The following is a 25,893-nucleotide window of genomic DNA, read 5'->3' as shown; positions in this document are numbered from 1 at the left end:
CCCATTATTTATTTATTTTTATGTGGTGCTGAGGATCGAACCCAGAGCCTCTCATGTGCTAGGTGAATGCTTGCCACCGAGCCACAACCCCAGCCCTTGTATAACTTCTTTAGAGAAAGGTCTATTTAAGTCCTTTGACAGGTTGTTTTTTTTTTTTTTAGTTGTAGATGAACACAATATATTTTTATTTATTTGTTTTTATATGGTGCTGAGGATTGAACCCAGGGCCTCACGCATGTGAGGCAAGTGCTCTACCACTGAGCTACAACTCCAGAACCCTTTGCCAATTTTTTAATTGTTATTTTGTTGAATTGTAGGTAGCTCATTTTTTTTTTTTAGTATGCAGTTTTTGTTAAATTTTGTTTAAAATTGACTTGTAATAAGATTCTTTGAATTTTAACACATGGGTAGTATGTGTAACCACCACTATAGTCAAGATACAGGACAGTTTCATCACTCCAAGAAACTTTCTTGTCCCAGCTTTTTTTTTTTTTTTTTTGGTACCTGGAATTGAACCTAGGGGTGCTTACCCACTGAGCCCACCCCCGCCACGCCCCCCACTGCCTTTTTATATCTTATTTAGAGACCGGGTCTTGCTGAGTTGCTTAAGGCCTTGCTCAGTTGCTGAGGCTGGCTTTGAATTCATGATCCTCCTTCTTCAGCCTCCTGAGCGACTGTCACAGCTTGCTTTTTTTTTTTTTAATATGCATTTTTCAGGTATAGGTGGGCACAATACTTTTATTTTATTTTTATGTGATGCTGAGGATTGAACCCAGTGCCTTGTGCATGCCAGGCAAGCATTCTACCACTGAGCCACAGCCAGGGCCCCCACAGCTTGCTTTTTAAAAAAATTTTTTTGTTGTAGATGGACACATACCTTTATTTTATTTGTTTATTTCTATGTGGTCCTGGGGTTCTGTGAACCCAGTGCCTCATGAATGCTAGGCAAACGCTCTACCATTGAGCTACAACCCCGGCCCCCACAGCTTGCTTTTTAAATGGTACTTTTTTCTTGTTTTACTAAGAAGCTGCTTTACTTTTAGATTGGTTGAGGTCAGTTGTGAATTGAATGAATCTTATGATATAAGTGCTTATGGCTTTTAATTGATTTGCTGGGAAATGCTCTGCACCTTTCTTTTTTCTTTCTTTCTTTTTTTAAAAACACCCCCTGCTCCCATATAAATGAACTTAGGAATCAGACCTAGCCTCCTTTTCATGTAGGAGGGCACTGATGAACAAGTGAGATAATTGAGTTTTATAGCAATTTTGGTAATCATTTTTTTAATGTGTTCTTTTTTTTTTTTTTTTTTTGGTGGTGGTATGGCAACTAAACATGGGGCCTCACCCTGTGTTACACAAGGATTCTACCACTGAGCTACATCCCTTGCCCCTAATCTGTGTTCTTATGATTTTAAGTTCTTGCTTTATTAATTCATAGTTGCTTTTATGAACAAGTGCTACATCCAGATCTGAATTATGCTCAGTAATAAGAAGAGAGCCAGAGAGAGAGAGAGAGAGAGAGAGAGAGAGAGAGAGAGAGAGAGAGTGCTGAGAAACAGTTCTAGTTTGAGACAGTGAATGCAGCATCAATCCTGGCTTTGATAACTTCATAAAAATCTAAATCATTTAATTTCCATGAGATGTAGGTATCTTGCTTACAAAAAGGGTAAGTTGATAATTCCTGTCTTGTAGGATTTTTGGTTGTATTAAGTAAAATAAAGAAGGCGAGAGTTACCTAACATTCAGTAAATGTTAGGTTGAATATGAATGGTAATTTGAGAAAGCTTTTTTTTTTTTTAAAGTCTCAACTGGAAGTTTTTTTCTTTTCTTTTTTAGTCTTAGTGAATGGAAATATTGATAAACGGGACCCAATGTAAGCCTCAGATCACTTTTTATTTGTTTATTTGTTTGCAGTAATAGGGATCACACCCATGGCCTTGTGCATGCTAGGCAAGCACTCTACTGATGAGCTATATCCTGCAGCCCAGATTAAGTTTTTAATGGCTTTTCAAAAATAAGAGTTTTATTGAGATATAATTCATGTACCATCCAGTTCATCCATTTAAAGGATACAACTTAGTGGTATTTAGTATATTTAAAGAATTGTAGGGGCTTGGGATGTGGCTCAAGCGGTAGCGCGCTCGCCTGGCATGCGTGCAGCCCGGGTTCGATCCTCAGCACCACATACAAACAAAGATGTTGTGCCCGCCGATAACTAAAAAATAAATATTAAAAAAAATTCTCTCTCTCTACCTCTCTCTACCTCTCTCTCTCTTAAAAAAAAAAAAAAAAGAATTGTACAACTACTACCACACTCAATTTTGGAATATTTTCATTACTCCAAAAAATTCATACCCTTTAGTAGCCACTCCCTGTTTCTCCCATATATACCAGCTGTGGGCAACAAACTCATCTATTTTCTATAGCTAGATTTGCCTTTTCTGGACATTTCCCATAAATGGAATAATAAAACATGGCTTATGATGACTATTTTTTTTCCAGTTAGCATAATGTTTTCAAGGTTTATCCATGTTTTAGCATGGATCATTACTTCCTTTTTATTGCTGAATATTGTTTTATGGATATGCAACTCCCCACCTCCCCAGACTTCCCCACTTGCTCCATACTGGGGATTGAACCCAGAGTTGCTGTACCACTGAGCTAAATCCCCAGACCTTTTTATATTTTATTTTGAGATGGTCTCACTAAACTGCCAAGGTTGTCCTTGAACTTGTGATTCTCCTGCCTTACCCCTGGAGTTTCTGAGATTATAGGCATTTGTCACCAGTATATGTGCCATGTTTTATTTATTTATTCATCAGTTGATGATACTTTGGTGGTTTCCACTTTTTAGCTTTCAGTAATGCTGTGAACCCTCAGATAAATTTTTACGTGGACAAAGGTTTTTATTTATCTTGAGTATACACTTAGGAATGGAATTGCTAGATTATATAGGAATTTTATGTTTAACCTTTTGAGGAACTTCAGAGTGGCTGCACCATGTTATATTCCCACGAGCAATATAGGGGGGGAATTTCTCAATGTCCTAACATCTACTTTTTATTTGTCTTTTTGTTTTTAACCATACTGTTGATATCTTATTGTGATTTGATTTTGTGTTTCCCCTGATGGCTAATGATGCTGAGCATCTTTCATGAGCTTAATGCCCATCTTGTTACTTTTTTTTTTTTTTAATGTATATCTTAATGCTTTACCATGTAGCTTGGTAACATCTTTCTAAATTTGGTAGGATGGTACTCTACACCCAAAGGTGCTTGCTGATATTGATTTGTTAGCTGATTATAAGAGAATTTCATGGGGAAAAAAATCTGGCTTCATTTTTCATTTTTTCCTTCTTTAGTTACTTCTATCCAGTATGCAGAAAAGGGACATTTTCAAAGAATTTTTCATTCTGTTTAGGGGAAAATGAGATTAAAGACTTAAGATATAATTAAAAAATAATTAATGGCTGAAATATATTACTGGTATTGAGTGTAGAGTACTTAGAGTTTGATCTTGACACTGGGGATACAGCAGTGAATAAAATGAAGTCCCTCCTTCCAATAGAGTTCTAGAGGTAGAGAGAAAAAAGTCAATCGGTGTAAGGGGAAAAGGAGTGCTTGGAAGGGAGGGAGCTATTTTAGATATAACCAGTTAACCTAGGCCTCTTAATGAGATAAAATTTGAGTAGAGATCTAAATGAAATAAAGGAGCAAGTCATACATATAATTTGTTTGGTTTATCAAGGAATAAAAAGGGGAAAAATGTCCCTGTTGTTCACATTAATGGATCTGAGGATTGCATGTTTTTCTTGATCTTTGCTTTTGGTCATTTCAGAATGGTTTTCAAACACCATAGATGTTGGTGTTAAAATTTTAGTACAGTATGGAGCAAGGAGGAGAGTAGTAACTGTAATGAACAGAGAACAAGAAGGAGTGTTGTAGGGGGTGAGATGAGATAGGAACTACATTACATGGTGTCTTATAGGTTATGGTAATGATCTTGTATTTTACTCTGAATGAAAAAAAAGTCATTGTAGGATTTTGAAGAGAGTGGAATGACATGCTCTCATTTGAACTTAAAAGGATCATTTTGGCTACTGGGAGGGAGGAAGATGGGGTAGATATGGTGAGGACCAAAGCAGAGGATTCAGATAACCTGTTTTACAGTTAAACAGCAGTAATGAAAACTCAAGTCTGTTAGTGATAAAAGTGCTAAGAAATGGTTAGATTCGGGATGTTAAGAAAGTAGAGCTGACTGAATTTGCTGATAGATTAGATGAGGATTATGACAATAATAAAAATGCAGTCAAAGATGATTCTGACATTTTTGCTTTGTGCAACTATAAAATAGAGTTGCCATTTATAGAGATGGGAGACTGGGAGAAGCAGGTGTGTGTGTGTGTGTGGGGGGTCAGGCATTTGGTTATAAACATATAGTTTTGCACATATGATATTTTCTTCAGTCATGGATCCCATATATAGTGGTGGTCCTAAAAAATTACGTAGTGTAGCAGTGTTATAACTGTCTTAGTTTGTGTCAGTACATTGTATAATATTTATGCAGTGATGAAATCACTGAATGATGTGTTTCTCAGAATACGTCTTTGTTGTTAAGTGACACCTAACTGTATTATACTTTAAGATGGCTGGTAGATAACCAAGAAGATATGTCAGGTAAGCAGTTACATTTCTGAAATTCAGGAATGTCCAAGTTGGAAATATAAAATTGAATTTGTAATAGTTAGCTTCATGTTACTAAATGAAGTACCCAAAGCAATTAACTTAAAAAGAGAAAAAGTTTATTTGGTTTATGGTTCTGGAGTTTCTTGTGCAATATCAGGTGGTCCCATGGCTTTGAGGCTCTAATGAGGTTGGTACATCCTGGCAGGAACACATGACATAGAGTAAGCCACTTACATCTTGGGCCGAAGAGTAGAGGAAGAGAATGAGTCCAGGACTCCACAACCCCCTTTGGAGGCATGCTCCCAGTTTAAGGCCCTCCTTCCATTACACCTCATCTCAAAGTATCCACTACCTCCAAGTACTGCCACCTTAGGAACCAAACCCCATGTTAAAACACGTGGATCTTTCAAGGGCACTTATCCAAATCATAGCTTTAGTCATTAGCATAGGTAAAGCCATGGAATAGGTGTGATCACCTAGGAAATATGTGTAGATAGAACAGAGAAGAGATCTGATCATTGATCCCTGGGCACTCTCACCCTGAAAAGTTAAGAAGATCAAAGGTGCAGCCAGTGAGATAGAAGGACCAAGAGAAAGCAGAGCATGAGAGGCCATGCAGTCTGTGGCTGATAATGCTAGATGTTCTAGTGTGATCATCTGGAGTCCTAGAGTCTAATCATTGTTTGATTCTAAATAACTGTGGGACATTGGATAATAAACTTCACCTTTTTGGGTCTTGGGTTGATAATCTGAAGTGAAGGTCTTTACTTACCTCTTAGTTTTTTTCCCATCATTAAAATAAACCTGTTTCTATATTTTTTTAAATATTTATTTTTTAGTTATAGTTGGACACGATACCTTTATTTTATTTATTTATTTTTATGTGGTGCTGAGGCTTGAACCCTGCGCCTCACACATGCGAGGCAAGCACTCTACCGCTGAGCCCCAGCCCCAGCCCCTATGTGATCTATATTTTTATATGCATTTTATAGATAAGATTAAAATTTATAGACTTCCAAAGTCATACCATCATTGTTAGTGAGAGGCTTAATTGCAGGTCTGCCTGATCTCAAAACCTATGCTCTTTCTATCCTGTAACAACTACCTTATGGTATTGATATTCTAGAGCTCTGTGATTCTGCGCATGTAGAATTTGATCATTCATTCAATAAATATTTGATGGGTCCATGTTATACTAGTCACTGGTCTGTGCTGAGGATACAGTTTTGACCAAGACAAAGTGCTGGCCTTCATAAGTTTTTCATTCTATTAAAGGAGGCTAACAGTAAACAAGCTAATAAATAATATGTTAGTGCCATAATTATAAAAGAAAAAGATAAGGGAACAGTGTATATTGGGAGGATGACCAAGAACAGCTCCTCTGAAGAGATTGCATTTGAACAAAGACCTGAATGATCTGAAGTGGAAAGCCTTGGAGCAATGTGGTAGAAAGAAGTTCAGAGGCAAGAAACAGCAGGTAGAAAGATACAGAGGGTGGAATAAATCAGGTGTATTTGAGGAATGCAAGAAAGACATTGATAGGACAGAAGGTTGACAAACAAAATGCATACAGCGTTGGGGGGTCAGTTATGACTTGTATCAATTAATTTGATGTGTGACTCTGGGAGGAGTACCTAACTTTTCTGAGTTTTCTGCAATGACTATCTAACCCAATAATGGCTTATCCTTATCTATAAAATGAAGATAATAAAATAAAATAAATGAGAGAATGTAGGTAAAACACCTAGAATGGAAGCTGGCATATTACTTCATTTATTAAGCATATGCACTATTACTGTCAGTGTCCTACGCTGTCCTCAAATAAGTTCAGTTTATTTTTCTCTGTTTTAAAAATTTGTTTTAGTCAGCATATCTTAAAGTCCTAGTTTTGTGCCAAGGCTGTCCTAGGCACTCTCCCTGAGCTCACCTTCGTGTTGTGATCAAGAAAGGAGTGTTGGACTAAAAAGAAAACAATTTAGAAATTGATGAGTAGGTACAAAAGTAAGAGCTTGGAATTCTGGTAATTGCAGCCCTGATACATTCATTTATTATGGAAGAAACTGTGAGTTCATTTTTGTCATCTTTCCTCATCACTGGATACTACCTCTACTCAGGCACTTCTCAGCCAGCCTTCCTGCTGATCCAAACCTGCTTGCTGTAGGAAAATGAGATGGGAGCAACGTCCTCTATCCTTATATGACCATCTGTTTTCAGAACCACAGATGCTGCCCTTACAGTTGCAACCCAATGCAACTGGAATGATTTATTCATCTCCGGGTAACATTTTTGCACCAGTCTTCTAGCAAAATACAGTATCAGCTTTACACTTAATGAAGCATCCAGCACAGGTGGTAAGTTGTACGATAAAAAAGATTCTTCTGGTTAGAAATGACTCATGGACAGGTGGAGGTAAGCTGTTAGTCCTTAGAGTGTAATTAGATGAAGCAAGCTAACACTGACAAGAATGCCTTGTCCAGTGAATAGCATTTACGATCATTTAGCCCAACTGACTTTTTTTTTTGTACCAGGGATTAAACCCAGGGGAACTTTACCACTGATCCACACCCTTTTCATTTGTATTTTGAGACAGGGTTTTGCTAAGTTGCTGAGGCTGGCTTTGAACTTATGATCCTCCTGCCTCAGCCTCCTGAGCTACTGGGATTACAGGCTTGCACCACTAAGCCCAGCTCTACTGATTCTTTAAGTGTTGTACCACTATTGCATAGGTGAGGAAATTCAGAGCCAGAGAGGGAAAGGAACCTAGTTTAAATTGCATAACATTTTCAAACACATAGCCAAAACTAGAACTCAGGTGTTAGTATTCCTAGCCCATTGTTTACCCCAATCCCATATTTTGTTGTGCTTGTGAAAAATTTCAAAGCATTATCCAAATATAAAGTGGCAATATTATTATTTTTTGATACCTTGAACAAATCACTTTTTCCCCTTACCTGAATGACTGAGCAAGTTGGTTAATTTTTTTTAATGCTCTTATCATCTGTAAAATGAGACCAATTAACACTTGTTATAAATTGTTTTGGGGATTAAATGAGATAAAGTATATGAAAGTTGACTGGGTCATTTTTGATAATCAGAGGATAGTAAACAAATACTAATTAGTTTTTTTTCAGTTCAATTGAACAAACGTCTATCTTGAGCCAGTTCAATTTCATTTATTTTATTTAATCTTTACATTCTTTTCTGGCTCTTCTTGCTGTATTGAGGGTCTAACTGGTATAATAGTATGAATCTTTCATTCTATAGTAAAATCTCCATAATGAAAAATAATTGTTCCGGGCTGGGAATAGAGTGCTGACTTAGCATGCATCGGGCCCTGAGTTTGATCCCTAGCATTGGGGGTAGGGGGGAGTTGATAGTAACAAGTGATTCTTACTTTCAGAAAAATATAGAATATTAGTATAAACATATGGTGACATCTATGGGTAAATGCAGCTGGGGAGGTAATCTGGGTCTTGGTCTCTACCCCTCCTACAAGGTGCTTTGGAATCTTCTGTTTAGAAGGTGTCACTATTATGACAGCATTCTTTGTTACCTCAAAGAGTCTTGATTTCCCTTTTGGAATGGTTGGTTTCGGTAAATTGCTTCCTTTTCACCTTAGGTTTTAGGTTCTTTGACAAGCCATCTGCTTTTCAACACCAACTTTCCTTATCCAGCAAGGGCCTGCAGGCAATTCAGATGGAAAACAAAAGATTTTTCCAGTTTCTGGTAGTTTTTGTCAGAGTGGGAAGGCTCTAGGGAAAAATGCATCTGCTTAATGGAGTTTATTTATGATGTGCGCCTTACTAGGCAGTATTTTACCAGGTCCTCTACTGAGCTGCCTGAGGAAGAGGTAAAATTCTGGAATGGAGGTCTTTCAACGTGCAATTTGGCTATTTCACTTCTTAATAGTATCTGCTCTGAAGAGCTTATTGGAGTTGATGTTGCTGATTTTCTTTTTTAATTTTTTGGTGGTATCTGCATTTATTGTCTAAGTATTGCATTTGTTCTTTGTTTTTCTGTTTGGTTGCTATTACTGGTTGCTGACCTGTTCAGTTAGAGACTTAGTGTAATGTAATTCAACAGAATGTGTTAAGTAGAAATTCAGTAACAAATAATTAAGACATGGGGAAACCCAATACCTGTGAGGTTTAGATGAAGTGTTGGTGAACCCAAAGACATGTGGATTCAAACCTCATCTTTGCCCTGTACTGGCTCCATGACCTTGGGTAAGTCTTTCAGTCTCTTTGAGCCATAGTTTCTTCATCTCTGAAAATGAGTATAAAAATATCACCCCATCCAAAATTGTAGTAAGGATCCAATGAGAGAATATATAGGAAAGGTTAAGGCATTAAATTGGTGGTAAGTCTTCCCTTTCATCTTTTTTTTCATCTCCTTAAGAAATATACATGAGAAATCAGATATTTATGTAAGTAACTGTGTGTTTGTGTGCACACACACACACACACACATGCATGTTTGTTTAATGAAGGTCTAATAAGTGGCTGGAATTGGCCACAGTCATTGGGAATTGGAAGGTGAGGGCTTGGGGCAGATGCATGTTTTTGAAACCAGACTGAGAGGTACACTCTGATAAGGCAGCAAAGCATAATCTTCGTGTCCTTAGAGAAGATATTAGGAATTGGGGGGAGGGGGGCTGGGGAAGAACCTGAAAGTAGAGGCAGGGTTCCTCAGGGTGTAGAGAGAGAACAGTCTGCTTCATAGTAAGCTGAGAATAGAACCTGGGGTTTGTAGGTAGGAGAAGTGCTACACGGAAGGTTGTAGCATCATTCTTCCCCTTGACCCTCAAATCTGTCACATTATCATCAGAAAATCTCTTAAGATACAAATATGGTCATCTCAATTTGCTGGTAAAACTTTTTGTTGGCTCCCTGTTGCCTTCATGTTAGAATCCAGATTCCTTCCATAACATGCAAGGTGTTTCTTGATCTAATCTCTACCTGCCCTTTTAGCTTCATTTCCTATTGTTCTTGTTTATGCTCCAGTTGCACTGTACTATTTTTGAGCTTCTCAGCCCTTCCATACTCATTTATGTCTGTCCCCTTCTAGTCTTCTATGCTGTACTTCCTGTTTTGTCTGACAAATTTCTACTCTTTCTTTAAAACTCTTCTCAATCACCATGTTTTCTATGAAGTCCTCATGACCTCTGAAGGTGAGATACCATGGAATGAGTGACCTGTTTCTTCTAGGTTCATCTAGAATTTGAACTTACAAAAATATATCTACATGTTGTTGCATCACTATTTAATGGACACAGTGATGCATCCATTAATGCTTTTGTTTATGACCCATTCAGCAGATTTTATTTTATTATGCGTCTTGCCCCCGAGGAAGCAAATAACCATCAGTAAAACCATTATGTTTGAAAAGGGCTATTTTTTTTATCAGGTTGTTGGCATAGGTTCATCTGATCTGATTTTAAATTATTGGCCAACTTTGACCAAGATAAACATGATCATTATTCCTTTTCTTTTCCTTTCTTTTTTTTTAAAGAGAGAGAGAGAGAGAGAGAGAGAGAGAGAAGAGAGAGAGAAAGAGAGAGAATTTTTTAATATTTATTTTTCAGTTTTTGGTGGACACAACATCTTTATTTTATTTTATGTGGTGCTGAGGATTGAACCCAGCGCCCCGTGCATGTCAGGCTAGCGTGCTACCGCTTGAGCCACATCCCCAGCCCTTCTTTTCCTTTCTTTATCCTCTTCACCCCTCCCTTTCTTCTCTCTTTTTTCTTTCTTAATGGGGTCTTACTGTTTTTCAGGTTGGCCTCAAACTTGTGATTCTCCTATCTTGGCGTCCCAAGCAGCTGGGATGTATTTAAGTTTTCTTTCAAGTAACTTCTCATTTGTATCCCCAAATTTCTTCCCATATAAAGACATAAATTCTGTCTTTCATGTTCGGGTTTTCTCCAGATATGTGGTGATCCTTGATTGCCTCTTCATATTTAAAAGCAGGATACTAGAAAGATAATTTTTAAGTTTTAAATACATGATTGGGCTTACTGGATGTGAACTTTGCTGCATGATGATCTGCATGGGTTGTATGTAGGGGCAACTATAATGTTAGTATCTTTAGGTCTTTCCACTAGGATTCACCAGATTCTTTGGAAGAATCCCCCAGTCTCTTTCATAGAAGTTATAGGCCCGCTACCAGTGATTGGAAAGCTAAGTGAGAGAGAAAGGTTCTCAATGTTTAGTTTACTTATACTATTTATTTATTTATTTATTTTGGTATAGGAATCCTGCTTCCCTCCCTCTCTCTCAATCTCTCTCCTGATGAGATAAAAAAATACTCTTTTGGGCTGGGATTGTGGCTCAGTGGTAGCATGCTTGCCTAGCATATGTGACGCACTGGGTTCGATTCTCAGCACCACATACAAATAAATAAAATAAAGGTCAATCAACAACAACAAATATTTTTTTAAAAAATACTCTTTTATTAAAAAAGACTCTAAAGGAGCATCTAAGAAGAGGACATTTATTCAATTTATCAACTTTGTCCAGAAGTCTTTATCAGAATTTCATTCCCTGTTTGACAGTTGGAGAAATCATGTATTACTATGTTTAAAGGCAGCTGTTTGCTCTGGGAGAATGTGGGCTTTAACATTATTAAGAAACTTGAGTTTTAGATCCATTGCTAAGAAGCTTTGTGACATTAGGACACTTACCAGAATGAGATGTCAACAGGCTTTTAGGTGGCATGCAGTGTGCAGTGTCACATAGATCAATTCTATGTAGCTTCATTCAGACTTATCACATCCACAAGAATGTGATTGTCCACTCCCAGAGTATAACCTAACACAATATGCCCAGCACATAAATGTGATTTTCTTGACTAAATTACATCACTTATTCTCCTGTCCATTAGCAAATAAGTAGAGGCATCTAGTAAATGACCAACTTACCTGGACAGTTGGAATTTTTACGCACAAACACTACCCACCCTCATCACACCATTTAGTGGTATTGGGGATTGAACCAAGGGCTTTGCGTTTGTTAGGCAAGCGTTCTACCACTGAGGTACATCCCCAACCTTTTTGAAATTTTATTTTGAGACAAGGCACCTTGCTAAATTGCCCAGGCTAGCCTTGAGCTTATGATCTTCTTGCCTCCTAAACAGCTGGGATTATAGGCATGTATCACCATGCCTGCTTGAGGCTTTGTCCTTTTAAGCACCAAATTAAAAAGTAAGGAAGAAGAGAGGGAGGGAAGACTTTTGAGTAGATTTTCTTCCTAAATGCTTTATATAATTCCCTTTTCATAGTAGACAGAATATCACTGGATCTTCCTTGAGATTCAAGTTCATTATTTTGAACATCAGTTATTTTGCCATTTATGTTGTGGTGATTCCTATGGGAGCTGTTGCATTTTGCACTAAAAACACTTATGCTGTACTTAAGCCTATTGGGTGCTGTGCCTATAATTCCAGCATGCCTATAATTCCAGGCTGAGGCAGGAAGATCACATGCGCAAGGCCAGCCCTAGCAAATTAGTGAGAGACCCCAAATAATTTAGTGAGACCTTGTCTCAAAATAAAAACAGAAAGGACTGGGGATGCAGCTCAGTAGTAAAATGTTTCTGGCCCAGAAGTGCTAAAAGCCACATTCTGGTGTGTGAATACTATGTTTTAGATTTTGTCTGTGTGTTTAGATGGTGGTACCTGGTAAGCATGTGCTCCTTCCCAGTGTGTGAGGTATATCCTGTGAGCTATATCCCCAGTGCAATTTTTGCACTTGTTTTGAATTATTTTTCTGCCTTTTCTCTTTGGTGCTTATAAAACATGATAGAGAATAATGTTCTCCTTTGTTTTTGGCTACTTCTCACTCACTGTATGTGGTACTTTGAAATAACTGAGTTTGTGTATGTGTGTGTGTGCTTGCTTGCTTGCAGTGCTGGAAATCAAATCCAGGTCTCACACATGCTAGATATGCACTCTGCCACTGAGCTACACCACCAGCTCTGTTAGATCTGTTTTTAAAGGAAGAGTGAGGCCCTAGGGACTCTCCTAGTAATAGATGTGTTGCATTGAAGACAGTTATTTTGGCTTTGGAGAGGACTTTTTTGCTTGCTTCCTAGTTTAGTTCTCTGTGTGTTCCCAAAAGACAAGGTAATTGAGTTGCTGAATTCCACATATATGAAGTGTTTTGATGAAACTTAATGATTTGTCAAGTACATTGCTTTCATCCATATCTTCTCATTTTTTTTTAAAAAAAGCTTCATAGTGATTCTGTACATTAAATAGGGAAGGTAGGATTATTCCTATTTTATGGATGCAACAATTTGAGGCTCAGAGAGATGAAATATCTTGCTCATATCACATCATGAATGGTAAAGCTGGGAATAATCTCAGGTTGTCTGACTCAACAGAGAGGGTTTAATTATTTTTATTTTTTATTTTGGTACCAAGGATTGAACCCAGGGGCATTTTACCATCAAGCTATACCCCTAGCCCTTTTATGTTTTTATTTTGAGACAGAGTCTCACTAAGTGGCTCAGGGCCTCATTAAGTTGCTGACCCTGATTTTGAACATGCAATTCTGTCTCAGCCTTCTGAGTACAGGGTTCAGTTCTTTGGAACACAGGGTTTTGTTGTTTCCCAGGCTGTTCTTGAACTCCTGGGCTCAAGCAATCCTCCTGCTTCAGCTTCCCAAGTACTTGGAATTATAGGTGTGTGTACCACTGTGCATGATTGATAGGGTCAGATTCTTTAGGTCAGAGTACAGTGCAACGAGGAATAGTTCTCATTTGATCCATATAGTAGTCCAGAGGAGCAGGTAGTATTTTTCCTATTTCCTAGCTGAGAAAATTGAACCTCAGAGAAATTAAATGACTTTCCAAGTTCACCTGGAAAAATAAAAGTTGGCAGACTAGGACTCATTCTCTTCTTTTGACTCCAGTTCCTACTTCTTATTACAGTGCATGATTCGCCCTCTCTAAATAAAAAATGAGCTTCCAAAAGAAAAAAACATGCCAGCAATGTGAATATTAGACAGCAGTAGTTTGAATGTTAGTAAACAAGGTTTATAGTAATTGAAATTCTGTCTAGTTTTCTAATTCAGATAAAGGAGGAAGATAAAAAACTGTTGTGTTTGGACTTGCAACAAATTAATTTCTTTAGTAGAAGCTCTAAAGATACATAGTTGCATTGCCAGTTTGGCACAAGGAAATACTTAAGTTCTCAAATAGAAGTATTTTCTGAGTTTCTAGTGCAGTTTAATATTCTTAGACCCCAGGAGGGATTTTTCATGAATCAGGGTATGTTAGGACTCCATTCATTATTAGGCAAAAAGGATGAGTCTATCCAATTTAATAGAACAATTATGTATACTGCTGTGTACTGGGAACAGTAATAGGTACCAAGGAACAGCTTGCTTAGGAATCTCATACTGTAGATGGGAAAGACACAAATTGTATTTTTATTGTTATTGAGAGTCAGAAACAGGGACTACTACTACTAGTAGGTTTAGCCTGTGACCATGTGAATGTTCTTTTCAATCTTTGGAACATGAGTTTATCTATAAAACAGGAGGCTGGACTCTATGATCAGTATCATAACATTTATCCTACTTATATCATTCATGATTCAAGAGGAGACAAAAGTTCCAACAATGATTTGAACAGGTTAAATTCAATATAAAGAATTGTTAACTAGGTAAAAGGTATTTAACTACCAAAAGAGATAAAAGAAAATCCAATAAATGTAGTAACTGCAGAAAATGACTACCACTGCTAGGGCTGAACAGGGAAGGAGCTTAGAATAGAGTTTCACAAGGCTCAGATTCAGACCTCTGAGGAGAATACATGGTTTCTGTAGCAATGTTCTGCTTATTGTTGTGGTGAAGAAGAAACTGGCTGATGGGCACTTGCCTCAGTAACTAGAGAGTCATTGCATTGAAATCAGCCAAGGCCCACTATAAACTGACCTGCTTGCTGCCTTGTGGAAAACTGAACATTAGAAAGAGTTCCTTCTATCTCCCCAGCCTTGTAGTCTCCTTCCAGCACCCTCTGTTGGCAGAACCTAATAGGCAGTTGGCTGGGAAAAGAGAAATATAGCCTTCAGAGTCTGGCCTGGTATAACAGCAGGACAATAGAGAATTAGTTTGAAACTGTAAGACAACAAATGAATAAATTCTATATTATAATCATCTGTTTTGATATCTGTCATCTTCATTGGACCATGAGTTTGATAGTGGCTGCAACACTGTCTGATTTGTCTCTGTGTCTGCATTATCCCAGAAGGGTCTTGGTGTTAAAGAGTTGCTCAACAAGTGCTATTTGAGTAAAGGAATATCACTAAGATAGAGAAAGTTAGATATTTCTCTAGGTTGGCTTAATTCTGATTATTGTTGGAAGGGATCGAACTGGGCTAGGTATCATCTTTAGCAACTGCTTTATTTTGTAAGTTAAAGCCTTATTGAAGGCACAGGCTTTGTGCCTGTCATGTGCATCGATGCTAGAGTGAGCATGGGAGAAAATTCTGCTATTGATGTTCATATGTACTACGAAATCAAACATATCCTCTTTCCTAAAAGGTGATAATCTGAACTCTAGGGTGGATACTTTGTACACACATGTATTTCTCAGAAGGGCAATAATTTATTATGGGTCATGTACAATTAGTTCTTTTATTCCTGTTATCCCATTGTATTATCCTCATTTTTCAGATAGAGAAACTGAGGGACTTGACTAAAGTTGTACATCTGGTAAAGTAGAAGAGACATGAGAAGAGCCTGAGTTTGAATGTTTTAAAATTTAAACTGGACAGCACCTTCTCCCTTTCTCCCAGCATTTGAAGGCAAGCCCAGAGCTTATTAGGTGATGACAGTAGAAATCTGTAGAACGGATTTCTCTTTCTGTCCATTAGAGACTGGGCAAGCAATAACAGAACAGAATAGCAGCTCTTGCAAAGCTGCAGTAATAATGTTTGCTAATAGTTGGCCTTTTAAATAAGCCAATTTGAGCTTGAGCTTCCAACACTGATTAATGAGGCTGTTGCTGCCTGGTAGCAGGATCATCTTCTTCATCTTTGTTTTCCTTCTTTTCCTCTTCTTCCTTTCCCTTCTTTAATCCCACACTAGCAGTTTACAAAAGAGTTCTAATACATTCCTTACAACATTAAGCTTCTCTTTGCTTGCTCCTAAAGTTTGCTTTTCTGGGGACTGAGGGTGGACAGACCATTTAATTATCATTAGGAAACAAAATTTATGAGGCTGGCGTGTTTGTTGCTTCTGGGTCAGCATACACAAAGCCTCTAAGTAAATTATTTAGGGTTGGAAGTCAGTTAATTCTTTTTTCAAGATATCATCCAAGCAGGCAGAGTTGGAGATCCTAGTCTCATTGCTTATAGGGTTAGAGTATGTTGCTTGTGGCCTGGGAGAGATGCTATTAAGACAAGCTTTTCATTAAAATCACTGGGTAAGACCAGTAATGACAGAATTTGCCAATCAAATTATTCAGCTGCAGGGAAAAAAAGGATCTCATTTAAATAGAAGGGAGACCAGTAAGGTAGAGGAAGGGAGGAGAGGAGGACAAGGGAAGGTTCTGGGGATTAAAATCCATCAAATTATGTTATCTGCATGTACAAATATGCCAAGTGAAACTCATTATTCTGTATAATTATTGTGCACCAGTAAAAACTTATTCACCTGGTTGTAATGATCCATTGGATGGATGGCCGGGAAAATTGGCTCATTTGGGAGTATGACTTCATCACAAGAGTAAAAAGTCCTTGTATTAATGCCACCTTTCCTTTGTTTCTTTTGGAACTATCATTAGGAGGGAATCTTAAGATAGTCACCTTCCCCTTTGATTTTCTTTGCTGTAAATGCTGTTCCTTAACTGCTTTTCAGAAGTGATGACATTTATTTATTTATTTATTTTGGAAGGAACTAAAGGAAAGAGTCTGTACATGACATTTATTTGTTTTTTTTTTTTTTTTTTACCATGTTGCTCAGGCTGGTCTTAAACTCTTGGACTCTTCTCCCTCCTCAGCCTCCCAAATAACTGGGACAACATTTGTGTATCATCACACCCAGCTGTGACATGTCGTTTATTATTAACTGTGTACTTGTTGGAGTTGAAATTTTAATTTTGTTGTTTGGCATAGAACAAAAAAAAGTGGTGTAGTGTATGTAGTATGGGCTTTAGAAACAGAATTATGTAGGGCAAACCTGCATTCTGCTACTTAATAACTTAATGATATATCCCTTCTGAGTTTCAGTTTCCTCATCATTAAAATGAGAATGATATATAATGATGATAGTAATGATCCATGATTTTGAGTAAGTTCATTAATCTCTCTGAACCTCAACTTACCTATAAAATGAAGGCAATAATTCCTTAATGATAGTTTTGGTTTGAGAACAAACCTGGCTAACGGAAACAGAAGTGTCTTGTCACACATCTGGTACATAGTATTTGCATATGCTAAGGGCTCAATAAGTGGTTATAATCCATCATTTTTAGGGGAATTAAAGGAAGAAAAATCCCTAAGGTGCATATTTCCTGTGGAATGAGTCAGTTAAATACATACTCAAGGATTAATTCTAATGGGGAGCTTTTGCCATTTGCTTTAGGGGCAGTTTTATGTGGTCCTCTGGTATTCATATACTAAACAGAACGATGGAGTTGTTTCCTCTGTGAGTTTCCTTCCCAACTCTGCCAAGTTGCTCCATAATAGATAAAGTGTAGTGCAAAGGCCAAGTGGTGGTTCAGAACCTCTTGTACTCTATATTTCTGGGTCTGGTTTTCTGTATACAAGACTAAGAAGTGTCTGTCACAGGCTTTTAATGAGGTGTGATCATGCTGTAATTTTGTTATTTCTTTGGTATAAGCCTTAAAGGAGGGTTGACCAGTAAAAAATATTCATAAAATCTGTAACCTGCAAAGCTGGCCTAGGCTCTACCTAGGTTTTTCAAATCAGAGACTCTAGTAAGTTTGAATTCTACTGTTGAAATTCAAGGGTTTCATTTTTCTTCCCCAGACAGTAATAGAATCCTTAGAGGTCTTTAGAAGCCAAAAAACAGAGAGTAGAGGACTTCCTTAAATTCATCTGGTGAAATCAGAACCTGGATTTTGTCCTTTTAATTCTCTTTATGCAGTTCTTTGGGGGAAATTAGCTATTTAATTCATAGGCTCTTTAGCCAACAATAAACAGTTAAATTTTGAGACCACTTAATTGGTTTGTCTTATCATAGTATTGTTATAGGATTGCATTGAGCTGTAAAATTTACAGAGTTATTTTATGGCCAGTTTTTGTTGCATTTTTTCTTCATAATACTTTGAAGTAAACAGATTATATTCTCAGTGAATTTTGTTTTTCGTTTAAACACTGAGGAAATGGAGGCTCAGAGAAAGGTGGTGAATCAAAGTCACTGAGTCAAGAACTCAGTAGTTAGAATGAGAACTCAGGAGCAAGGAGGCCTTTTAGTTTTTAGGTTTCTGATTATCACTGGGAACATCGTCATACCTTGCACACCTCACCAACACTAGATATTATCACTGTCTATAATTTTTGCCAATCTGATGTGAGAAAAATATCTCATGGTTTTAATTTTTAAATCCCTAGATTACAAGTAATGTTGTTGTTGTTATTATTATTATTATTATTTTTGGTGGTGCTGGGTACGAGGCAAGCACTCTGCCAACTGAGCTATATCCCCAGCCCATAATGTTAATTTTTTTAAAAATATTTAAGTTGTAGTTGGACACAATATCTTTATTTTATTTCTTTATTTTTTTAATGTGGTAATGAAGATTGAACCCAGGACCTTGCTTGTGCTAGATGAGCGCTGTACCGCTGAGCCACAATCCCAGCCCCTACTACGTTAAATTTTTTTTTTTAAAGAGAGAGAGAGAGAATTTTTTAATATTTATTTTTTGGTGGACACAACATCTTTGTTTGTATGTGGTCCTGAGGATCCAACCGGGCCACATGCATGCCAGGCGAGCGCGCTACCACTTGAGCCACATCCCCAGCCCTAATGTTAAATTTTTTAAAAAATATTTTTTTTTAGTTGTAGATGTTGTACACAATACCTTTATTTTATTTTTAAAAATACTGATTTTTTTAGTTGTAGTAGACACAATATCTGATTTCATTTTTTATGTAGTGCTGGGGATCAAATCCAGTGCCTCACACATGCTAGGCAAGTACTCTACCATTGAGCCACAACCCTGTCCCCAGTAATGTTAAATAAAAATTTTTGTTTGTTTGTTTGTTTGTTTATTGGCCACTTATATTTATCCTGTGAACTTTGTGTCATTTACTGCACATTTTATGCTGAGTTGTCTCATATTTTATGCTGAGATTGTTGGTATGTTAAGATATTTATTACTATTTTGATATACATGCTGCAAATATTTTTGTTTTATTTATGAAACTGTTGCTTCCCTAGAGCACCAAAGAAAAATAGTCTTTTATATTAGGATAACTGTTTAAAAAAAAGTAATTGCTATTATTAGCAATGTTACACTTATTTTCTAAATTTTCCAAGAATTTTCATATTCTTTGTGTTTGTGCTACTTCCAAGAACTTCATGATAGGGGCTATAATTAAGATAAGACAGATTGGGATTGGAGTTGTAGCTCAGTGGTAGAGCACTTGCCTAGCATGCGTGAGGTACTAGGTTCGATTTTTAGCACCACATATAAATAAATAAAAGAAGGTCCATCAACAACTTAAAATATATATGTATAAATATTTTTTTTTTTTTTTTAATATTTATTTATTTATTTTTCGGCGGACACAACATCTTTGTTTGTATGTGGTGCTGAGGATCGAACCCGGGCCGCACGCATGCCAGGCGAGCGCGCTACCACTTGAGCCACATCCCTAGCCCATAAATATTTTTTAAAAAGATAAGACAGATTGAATATGTTCATCTTATATTATTTTAAAAACTTCTTAAAATGAAACAAAACTGGTATTAGCTCATAAGGGCTAAGAAAATAGGAGAGGAGACAATAATAAAAGAGAGGGGGCAACATTTAGAAGATGAAAAAGAACACAAACAGTGAATTGTTTAACAGATTACAGAAAGTAGAAAATTAAGGCTGCAGAGGATGTTAGTGAGAACAATGTCATTTTGAGGTAGAAACTCTACAAAGCCCTAAGTTATTAGAGATTCTTACCATCTTGAATTTTAAGTAAGAGGTAGAGAAAACAGAAAGATTAATTTAGAGATTATATAAGGAATAATTATACTCCTTTGTCCTTTTTCTGTTTCAGCAGAACACTGAGGTTTATTCACTGGAGAAAAAATCAGGGAGGATCTGCACTTGGGGATATGAAACTTAACTGAGAAAAAACATCATTCAGAGAGGTGGTGTCCTGGAAACAAGAATTAAGTGAAGGCCTCTATCTAGTTCTTAGTTTGTAGACATAGGTAAATCAGGTTTATTCTCCTCAGGTAGGAATTGGAGGATTTCTCTCTGAGAAACTGACCCATAGCCATTTGAAGGCCTCTCTCCCCCCCCAGAATGAAAAATTTGACATGGCATTTTCTTTTGCTTTACTAACGCCTAGCAGTTAAAATGCCCTAGTGCTCATATAGTGTGTCTATATGTGCTTTACTCTTAAATGTGAATGAATGGGCAAAGACAATTACTATTTGAGAAAAATCTCTTAACATGAACAACAAACTAAAACTAACAGATAAAAGGAACCTCCATCCCTTTCAAAAAGAGAGCAGGGGGCTGGGGCTGTAGCTCAATGGTAGAGTGTCTGCCTCATATGTGTAAGGCACTGGGTTCCATCCTCAGCACCACATAAAAATAAATAAATAAAGATATTGTGTCCATCAACAACTAAAAAAAATATGGGGGGTGGGGAGAGGGAGGGGAGGTGGAGTAGGGAGAAGGAGAACATGTGAGCTCAAGAGCTCACATAGGGAGCAAAATAAAATTTGTTAAAAAATGTCAGATCAGAGAAGGATTGCCTCAGTAAAACAAGAATAGGATCTTGTTTAAAAAAAGGCCAAGAAACAAGAAAGAACTTTTGGACATTTAAAAATATATTAGGAATGTATGATGTGTCAAAGTGCATTCTACTGTCATGTGTAACTAATTAGAACAAATTTTAAAAATTAGCAGAAACAAATAGTAGAAAATAAGAAAGAAAAATTAAATGATCAATTTAAGATGTATTTAAAATTAAAAGTTATTTAAACATAAGGTTGATTTAACTACTTCTTGATGATTTCCTTCTATTCAGTTTCTCTAGTTTCTTCCCTTCAGATCTAGTATCTAAATTATTAGATATTAGATCATAGAGTGAAGAAAATCATCAAATAAATAACATGATTTCTCAGAACTTAAGTTTAGATAAAAGGCCCCACCAAGGGCCCAGTGTACTGAATGAAAAAAATATATATATAGCAAGGAATTCAGTACACTGGATAAAAGCTTCCAAAAAGAATTAAGAGGTCACATACAAAGCATTTGACTTTTCAAAAGCAATGTTGGAAGCTAGAAGAAAGCCAAGGAATTGTTTATGAGATGAAATAATATTCAGCCTAAAATTCTATACTCGTTTGACACAAATATGAGAGGGGAGGGACATTTTCATGTAGCAGTACCTCAAAAGACTTATCTCCCATATATGTTATCTCATAAAACTGGATAGTTTGATCCAATAAAATGAGTTAGAAAAGGAAGAGAGAGGCATGGAATCAAGGAAATAGGATAATGTAACATAGAAAATTGAGGAGAAATTCCCAAATAATGATTAAGGAGTATTCCAGAGCCATGTTCTAAATGTACCCTAATATTAATTTAGCTGAAAGTTATGATCTAACTATGCGGGAGTAAGGGAAGTATGTGGACTTCTGTGTGGATTTGAGTAACATATGATGTTGACATAAAAGAGCGAACTCTAATCTCAGAAAGATAATAAGAAGTGACTAAAATTAAATTAAAATGACAATGTATGCATTTTTTAAAAAAATAAATAGACACTAGGAGGTTAAGCTAAAAATTGAAGTGATTGCTTTCTGAAGCAGAAATCAGGGATAAGGTAGAAGTCTCACATTTTGTTATAAGTCTTATGGTATTATTGAATTTGACCTGTGAAACTACCTATAACCTTGATTAAAAATAAAATTAGAGCACTGGGGAGGTAGCTCAGTGGTAGAATGCTTGCCTAACATATGCAAGGCCCTGGGTTCAATCCCCAGTACCCCCACCAAGAAATTAAATAAAATAAAATTAGTTTATAAAATAATTGTTATGCCCTGCCTCTCCTCAAAACCATATGAAATTAAGAGTTATGTCATACATAGAAATAAGGCCCAGAGAGTTAGAATGAATAATTAGAGAAACAGACTTCTGTCTGGCCCTTGACTCTCCCGAGTCCCTTTCTGCTCTACCATGCTTTGGAGCGTTTGCTGGTGATGTTCATATGAATGAAACTTAGCTTCTAGCAGTGTCCTCATAATATTTTTAATACTGGCCCTTATAGCCTCTGCATATAGGACACTGCAGAGTCCCTGACATAGCAAACAGGAGTCTTAACGACCCAGTTTTTGAGTAGCTGATGATGGGGTAAAATTATCATAAAACTGCTTTCAGAAATGCCAGATTGACAGCCATGCCCCCCACCCCTTGGAATGGGCTAGGAATAGCTCTTTTGAGGGGCATGGACTTATATTTTTTAATTAAAAATTTGATTGTTAGGAGGCAATCCTGGATTCAATTCCCAGCAACTCCCCCGCCCCCCCACCCAAGGCCACTTTGATGTTCTTGAATTCTATCAAGAAGCTGTTTCATTTTGGACAGGGCATCCTTTGGTGACAGGCTTGATCATCCTTTTCATTTAAGGATTATGATTTCAATGAAACATTTTGAGAACTAAAGAAACTAGGTCAAATCAGGTATGATTTATGAAATGTTCCATTAATGAGGCAGCAGGAAAGTCAGTTTTGTTTTTCTATATCCTGAAATTCTGAAGAGGTTAATTACAGGAAGGCCTTCAAACCATATGTTCCTTTATCTTGGATACAGTCCTATTTTAGCATAATGTGCTTTCTGAGTGACTGCAATTAATTATACAGTATTCGGTACCTGCATTTATTACTTGCTATTTTGTTTTATATCTAAAATTATATATAGCTAGCTTTAAAATAATATTTAAAGGATAACTCTGGGAAGTGAACCTGCTATACTTAATGACCTCTGCTTAACCCAACAGTATTGTTTCAGAAATCTATGCTCTTGTCCTTGTGCCACTTTCCCTTTTGTTTACTGGTTCTAGCCACACTCAGCATCTCTCTGTTTCTGAGTATGTCAAGCTTTTTTCTGTTTTAGTGCCTTTGTGTTTGCTGTTCCTTTTCATAAAATGTTTGCCTGCTCCTTCTTGCAACATGGCTAACTCCTCCTTGGCTGTGGCAGGTTTTAAATGTCACTTCCTTGGACTATCCTTTCTTGACTTGCCATTGTTGTTGTTGTTGTTGTTATTATTATTGTTGTTGTTATTTTATGGTGTTGGGGATTGATCCCAGGGCCTTTGTAGGCAAGCACTGTACTGAGCTATATCCCAGCCCTTGACTTGCCATATTTAAGCACATCTCTCTTTGTTTCTTTGTGAGCATCTCTTACAAGTTGTAATTATGGGATGTATACGTGTGTTCCACCTACTGTGTACCACTTTCTTCATCTAGAGTGTAAAGTCTGTGTGGACAGAAATAGTAACTGGTAGTGCACCACTGCATTCTCAGTGTCTCACATAGTGTCTAGAGCTTGACACATAGTAAGAACATGCAAAATTACTCACTGAATGCTTGAATGAATGAAAAAGAACTTCTTAAAAAATTTTTTATAGATGTTTCTTAGGGAGTATCCCAGGAGAACCAGTTAAAGCTGTATCCTATAGGTTGTAATTTGGGCTACCATCCCAAATTCAAGAGGAGGAAAATTAGGCTCCTCTTCTTCTTTTTCTCCCCCCCCCCCTGCCTTTTTAAAGGAGGGGTACTGGGGATTGAACCCAGGGGAGCTTTACCACTGAGCCACATCCTTAGTCCTGTGTATTTTTTAAGTTTTGAGATAGGGTCTCTTTAAGTTGCTTAGAACCTCGCTAAGTTGCTGAAGCTGGCCTCAAACTTGGGATCCTCTTGTCTCAGCTTTCTGAATAATGGGTGTTACACAGGTGTGTGCCAACACATCTAGTTTGGCTGTACTTCTTGATGGGTTTGTGGCAAGATCACATTATGAAAAAAAACATATGGAATGGGAGATGTTATTGTGACCATCTTTGGAAATTATAATCTGTTAGAATAAGTTGTTCTTAGTTGGGTACTGAAGAGCTTCCCTGGGAAATGGATGCAGCTCTATTATAGGCCTGTATACTATTCTGTAACATCCCTGGAATAAATAAATCATAGATTCAGATCCTGATTCTGTCACTTACTAGTGACAGAAAAAGAAAATTATCCAAAAACCTAAGATGTTCCTCTATTCAGGCTCTTAACAAATATATTTTGAATACTGCTATCTACCAATTCTTGGAAACTGTGTTAGGCACTGAGGATATTGTAGAGAACCAGTCTTTGCTCCTTTCCCTAAAGCACACAGTCAATAAATGGAGTCACTGGGACACTCTACTCTTTCTCCTAAATCCACTGTCTTTTTAAGAGACATTTACTATTGAGTTGTGACCTAGCTGAAAGGAATGGTTCCAAATCTTCTACTTCTGTATTTGACCCTAACAACATGACATATGCTTTCTATCTTATGTGGAAAAGCTATAGCACAATGCTTTCATGTTTAAAAAAAAAAAAAAAAACTAGGCAAGGTGGCACATGCCTGTAATTCCAGCAGGTTGGGATGGTGAGGCAGAAGGATCGCAATTTCAAGGACAGTGTCAGCAACTTAATGAGACCCTAAGTAAGTTAATGAGACCCCTCTCACATAAAATAAAAAAGGCTGGAGATATGGCTCAGTGGTAAAGCGCCTTTGGGTTCAGTTCCCAGTACCAAAAACCAACCAAACAAACCCCCCCCCCCCAAAACTCAGTCATATCAGGTATTTCAATTGGTATCCCTGAGTCACCAATACCAAGGTTATATAGTATAGAAGACTCTTTTGAATTGTTGTTCTCCCTGGTCCTCTTGAGGAGCAGAAATATTTATTTCTGCATGTTAGAAGCATACTTTCAGAGAACTCATGGGCAAGCCCAATTCAACAACGTATACAAGGCTTCCCCTACCCCACCCTGCCCAAATAAACAGTGCCCTTTAACTATTAACATAAGATCTTTTTCTGTTGGATTTAGAAATCTATGAACTGGGATAGAGGCAATAGTAAAGGTAATCTGGGTTCTAGACTAGCTGCATGAGGGGAGGGGTTTGGGGGTGGAGGTATAGAGATCCATAGGGAGAGTTTGTTTATTACTGACTTTTTAAAAAGTATGTAGACCCAGTGGTCTCAAAAGTACCTTACAGGGCTGGGGTTGTGGCTCAGTGGTAGAGCGCTTGCCTAACATGCGTGAGGCACGGGGTTCAATCCTCAGTACCTTATAAAAATAAAATAAAGATATTGTGTCCACCTACAACTAAAAAATAAATGTTAAAAAAAGTTTTTTAAAAAAGTATCTTACAGTTGTACTTTTTCTGTAACTACATGCTCTTGCCTACTATAAACCTCCATAACAATTTGTATTTTTTAAAATAATAATATATTTATACTTTCTTGTTCCATAGCTGTCTTCCCTACTACCCGGAAACTCCATGAGGTCAGAATCATGTCTATTCTTTTTTTTTCCTTCCAGTACCAGGGTTTGAACCCAGGGGCACTTAGCCACTTGTGCCTTTTTTACTTTTTTATTTTGAGACAGGGCCTCGCTGAGTTGTCCAGGCTGGCCTCAAATTTATATTTCCTGCCTTAGCCTCCCAAGTTGCTGGGATTATAGGCATGTGCCACTGTGCCCAATGAGATCATATCTATTCTGTTCATTGCTGCTTCTGTAAGATTCAGGGCAGTGCCAGGAACATAGAAGGCACATAATAAATACTTTTGGATAAATGAATGAAGGGTTTTCTACCATCCACTCTTTAAAGTACCAGAGGTCCATTGATTTGTTTGTCGGCTCAGACCTTTCCTGGTAGGCCCTGAATTATGAGAATTGCCCATAATCACTACCCTGGAGATACACAAGATCTATTAGAAGAGATATAGACATGGAAATATATATATATTTGAAG

At 37.2% G+C, this 25,893-nt stretch overlaps 1 protein-coding gene across 10 annotated transcripts in view; it reads left to right on the top strand.

The window, feature by feature from the left end:
- Fam168a (family with sequence similarity 168 member A) overlaps nucleotides 1–25,893 on the top strand; it is a 186,787-nt gene that overhangs the window by 54,302 nt on the left and 106,592 nt on the right. Inside the window, exon 1 of one of the 10 annotated variants that reach the window (XM_058578534.1) lies at nucleotides 6,867–7,036. The exons of 4 other annotated variants lie outside the window; for them this stretch is intronic. In XM_058578534.1, coding sequence (XP_058434517.1) covers nucleotides 7,016–7,036 — 21 coding nt within the window. In that variant the 5' untranslated portion in view covers nucleotides 6,867–7,015. Of the gene's footprint in view, nucleotides 1–6,866; nucleotides 7,037–25,893 lie in introns of those variants that run through there. 5 more of the 10 variants (XM_046441924.2, XM_058578530.1, XM_058578535.1 and 2 more) reach the window with 5 other exon arrangements.

The sequence above is a fragment of the Marmota monax genome, unplaced genomic scaffold (assembly GCF_021218885.2).
Source record: "Marmota monax isolate L192 unplaced genomic scaffold, Marmota_monax_Labrador192_F-V1.1 WCK01_AAM20220418_F8-fsc00068, whole genome shotgun sequence".
In the NCBI taxonomy this organism is placed as follows: Eukaryota; Metazoa; Chordata; class Mammalia; order Rodentia; family Sciuridae; genus Marmota; species Marmota monax.
Note: the sequence above shows the minus strand (reverse complement) of the source record. Positions and strands in the feature narration are given on the sequence as shown.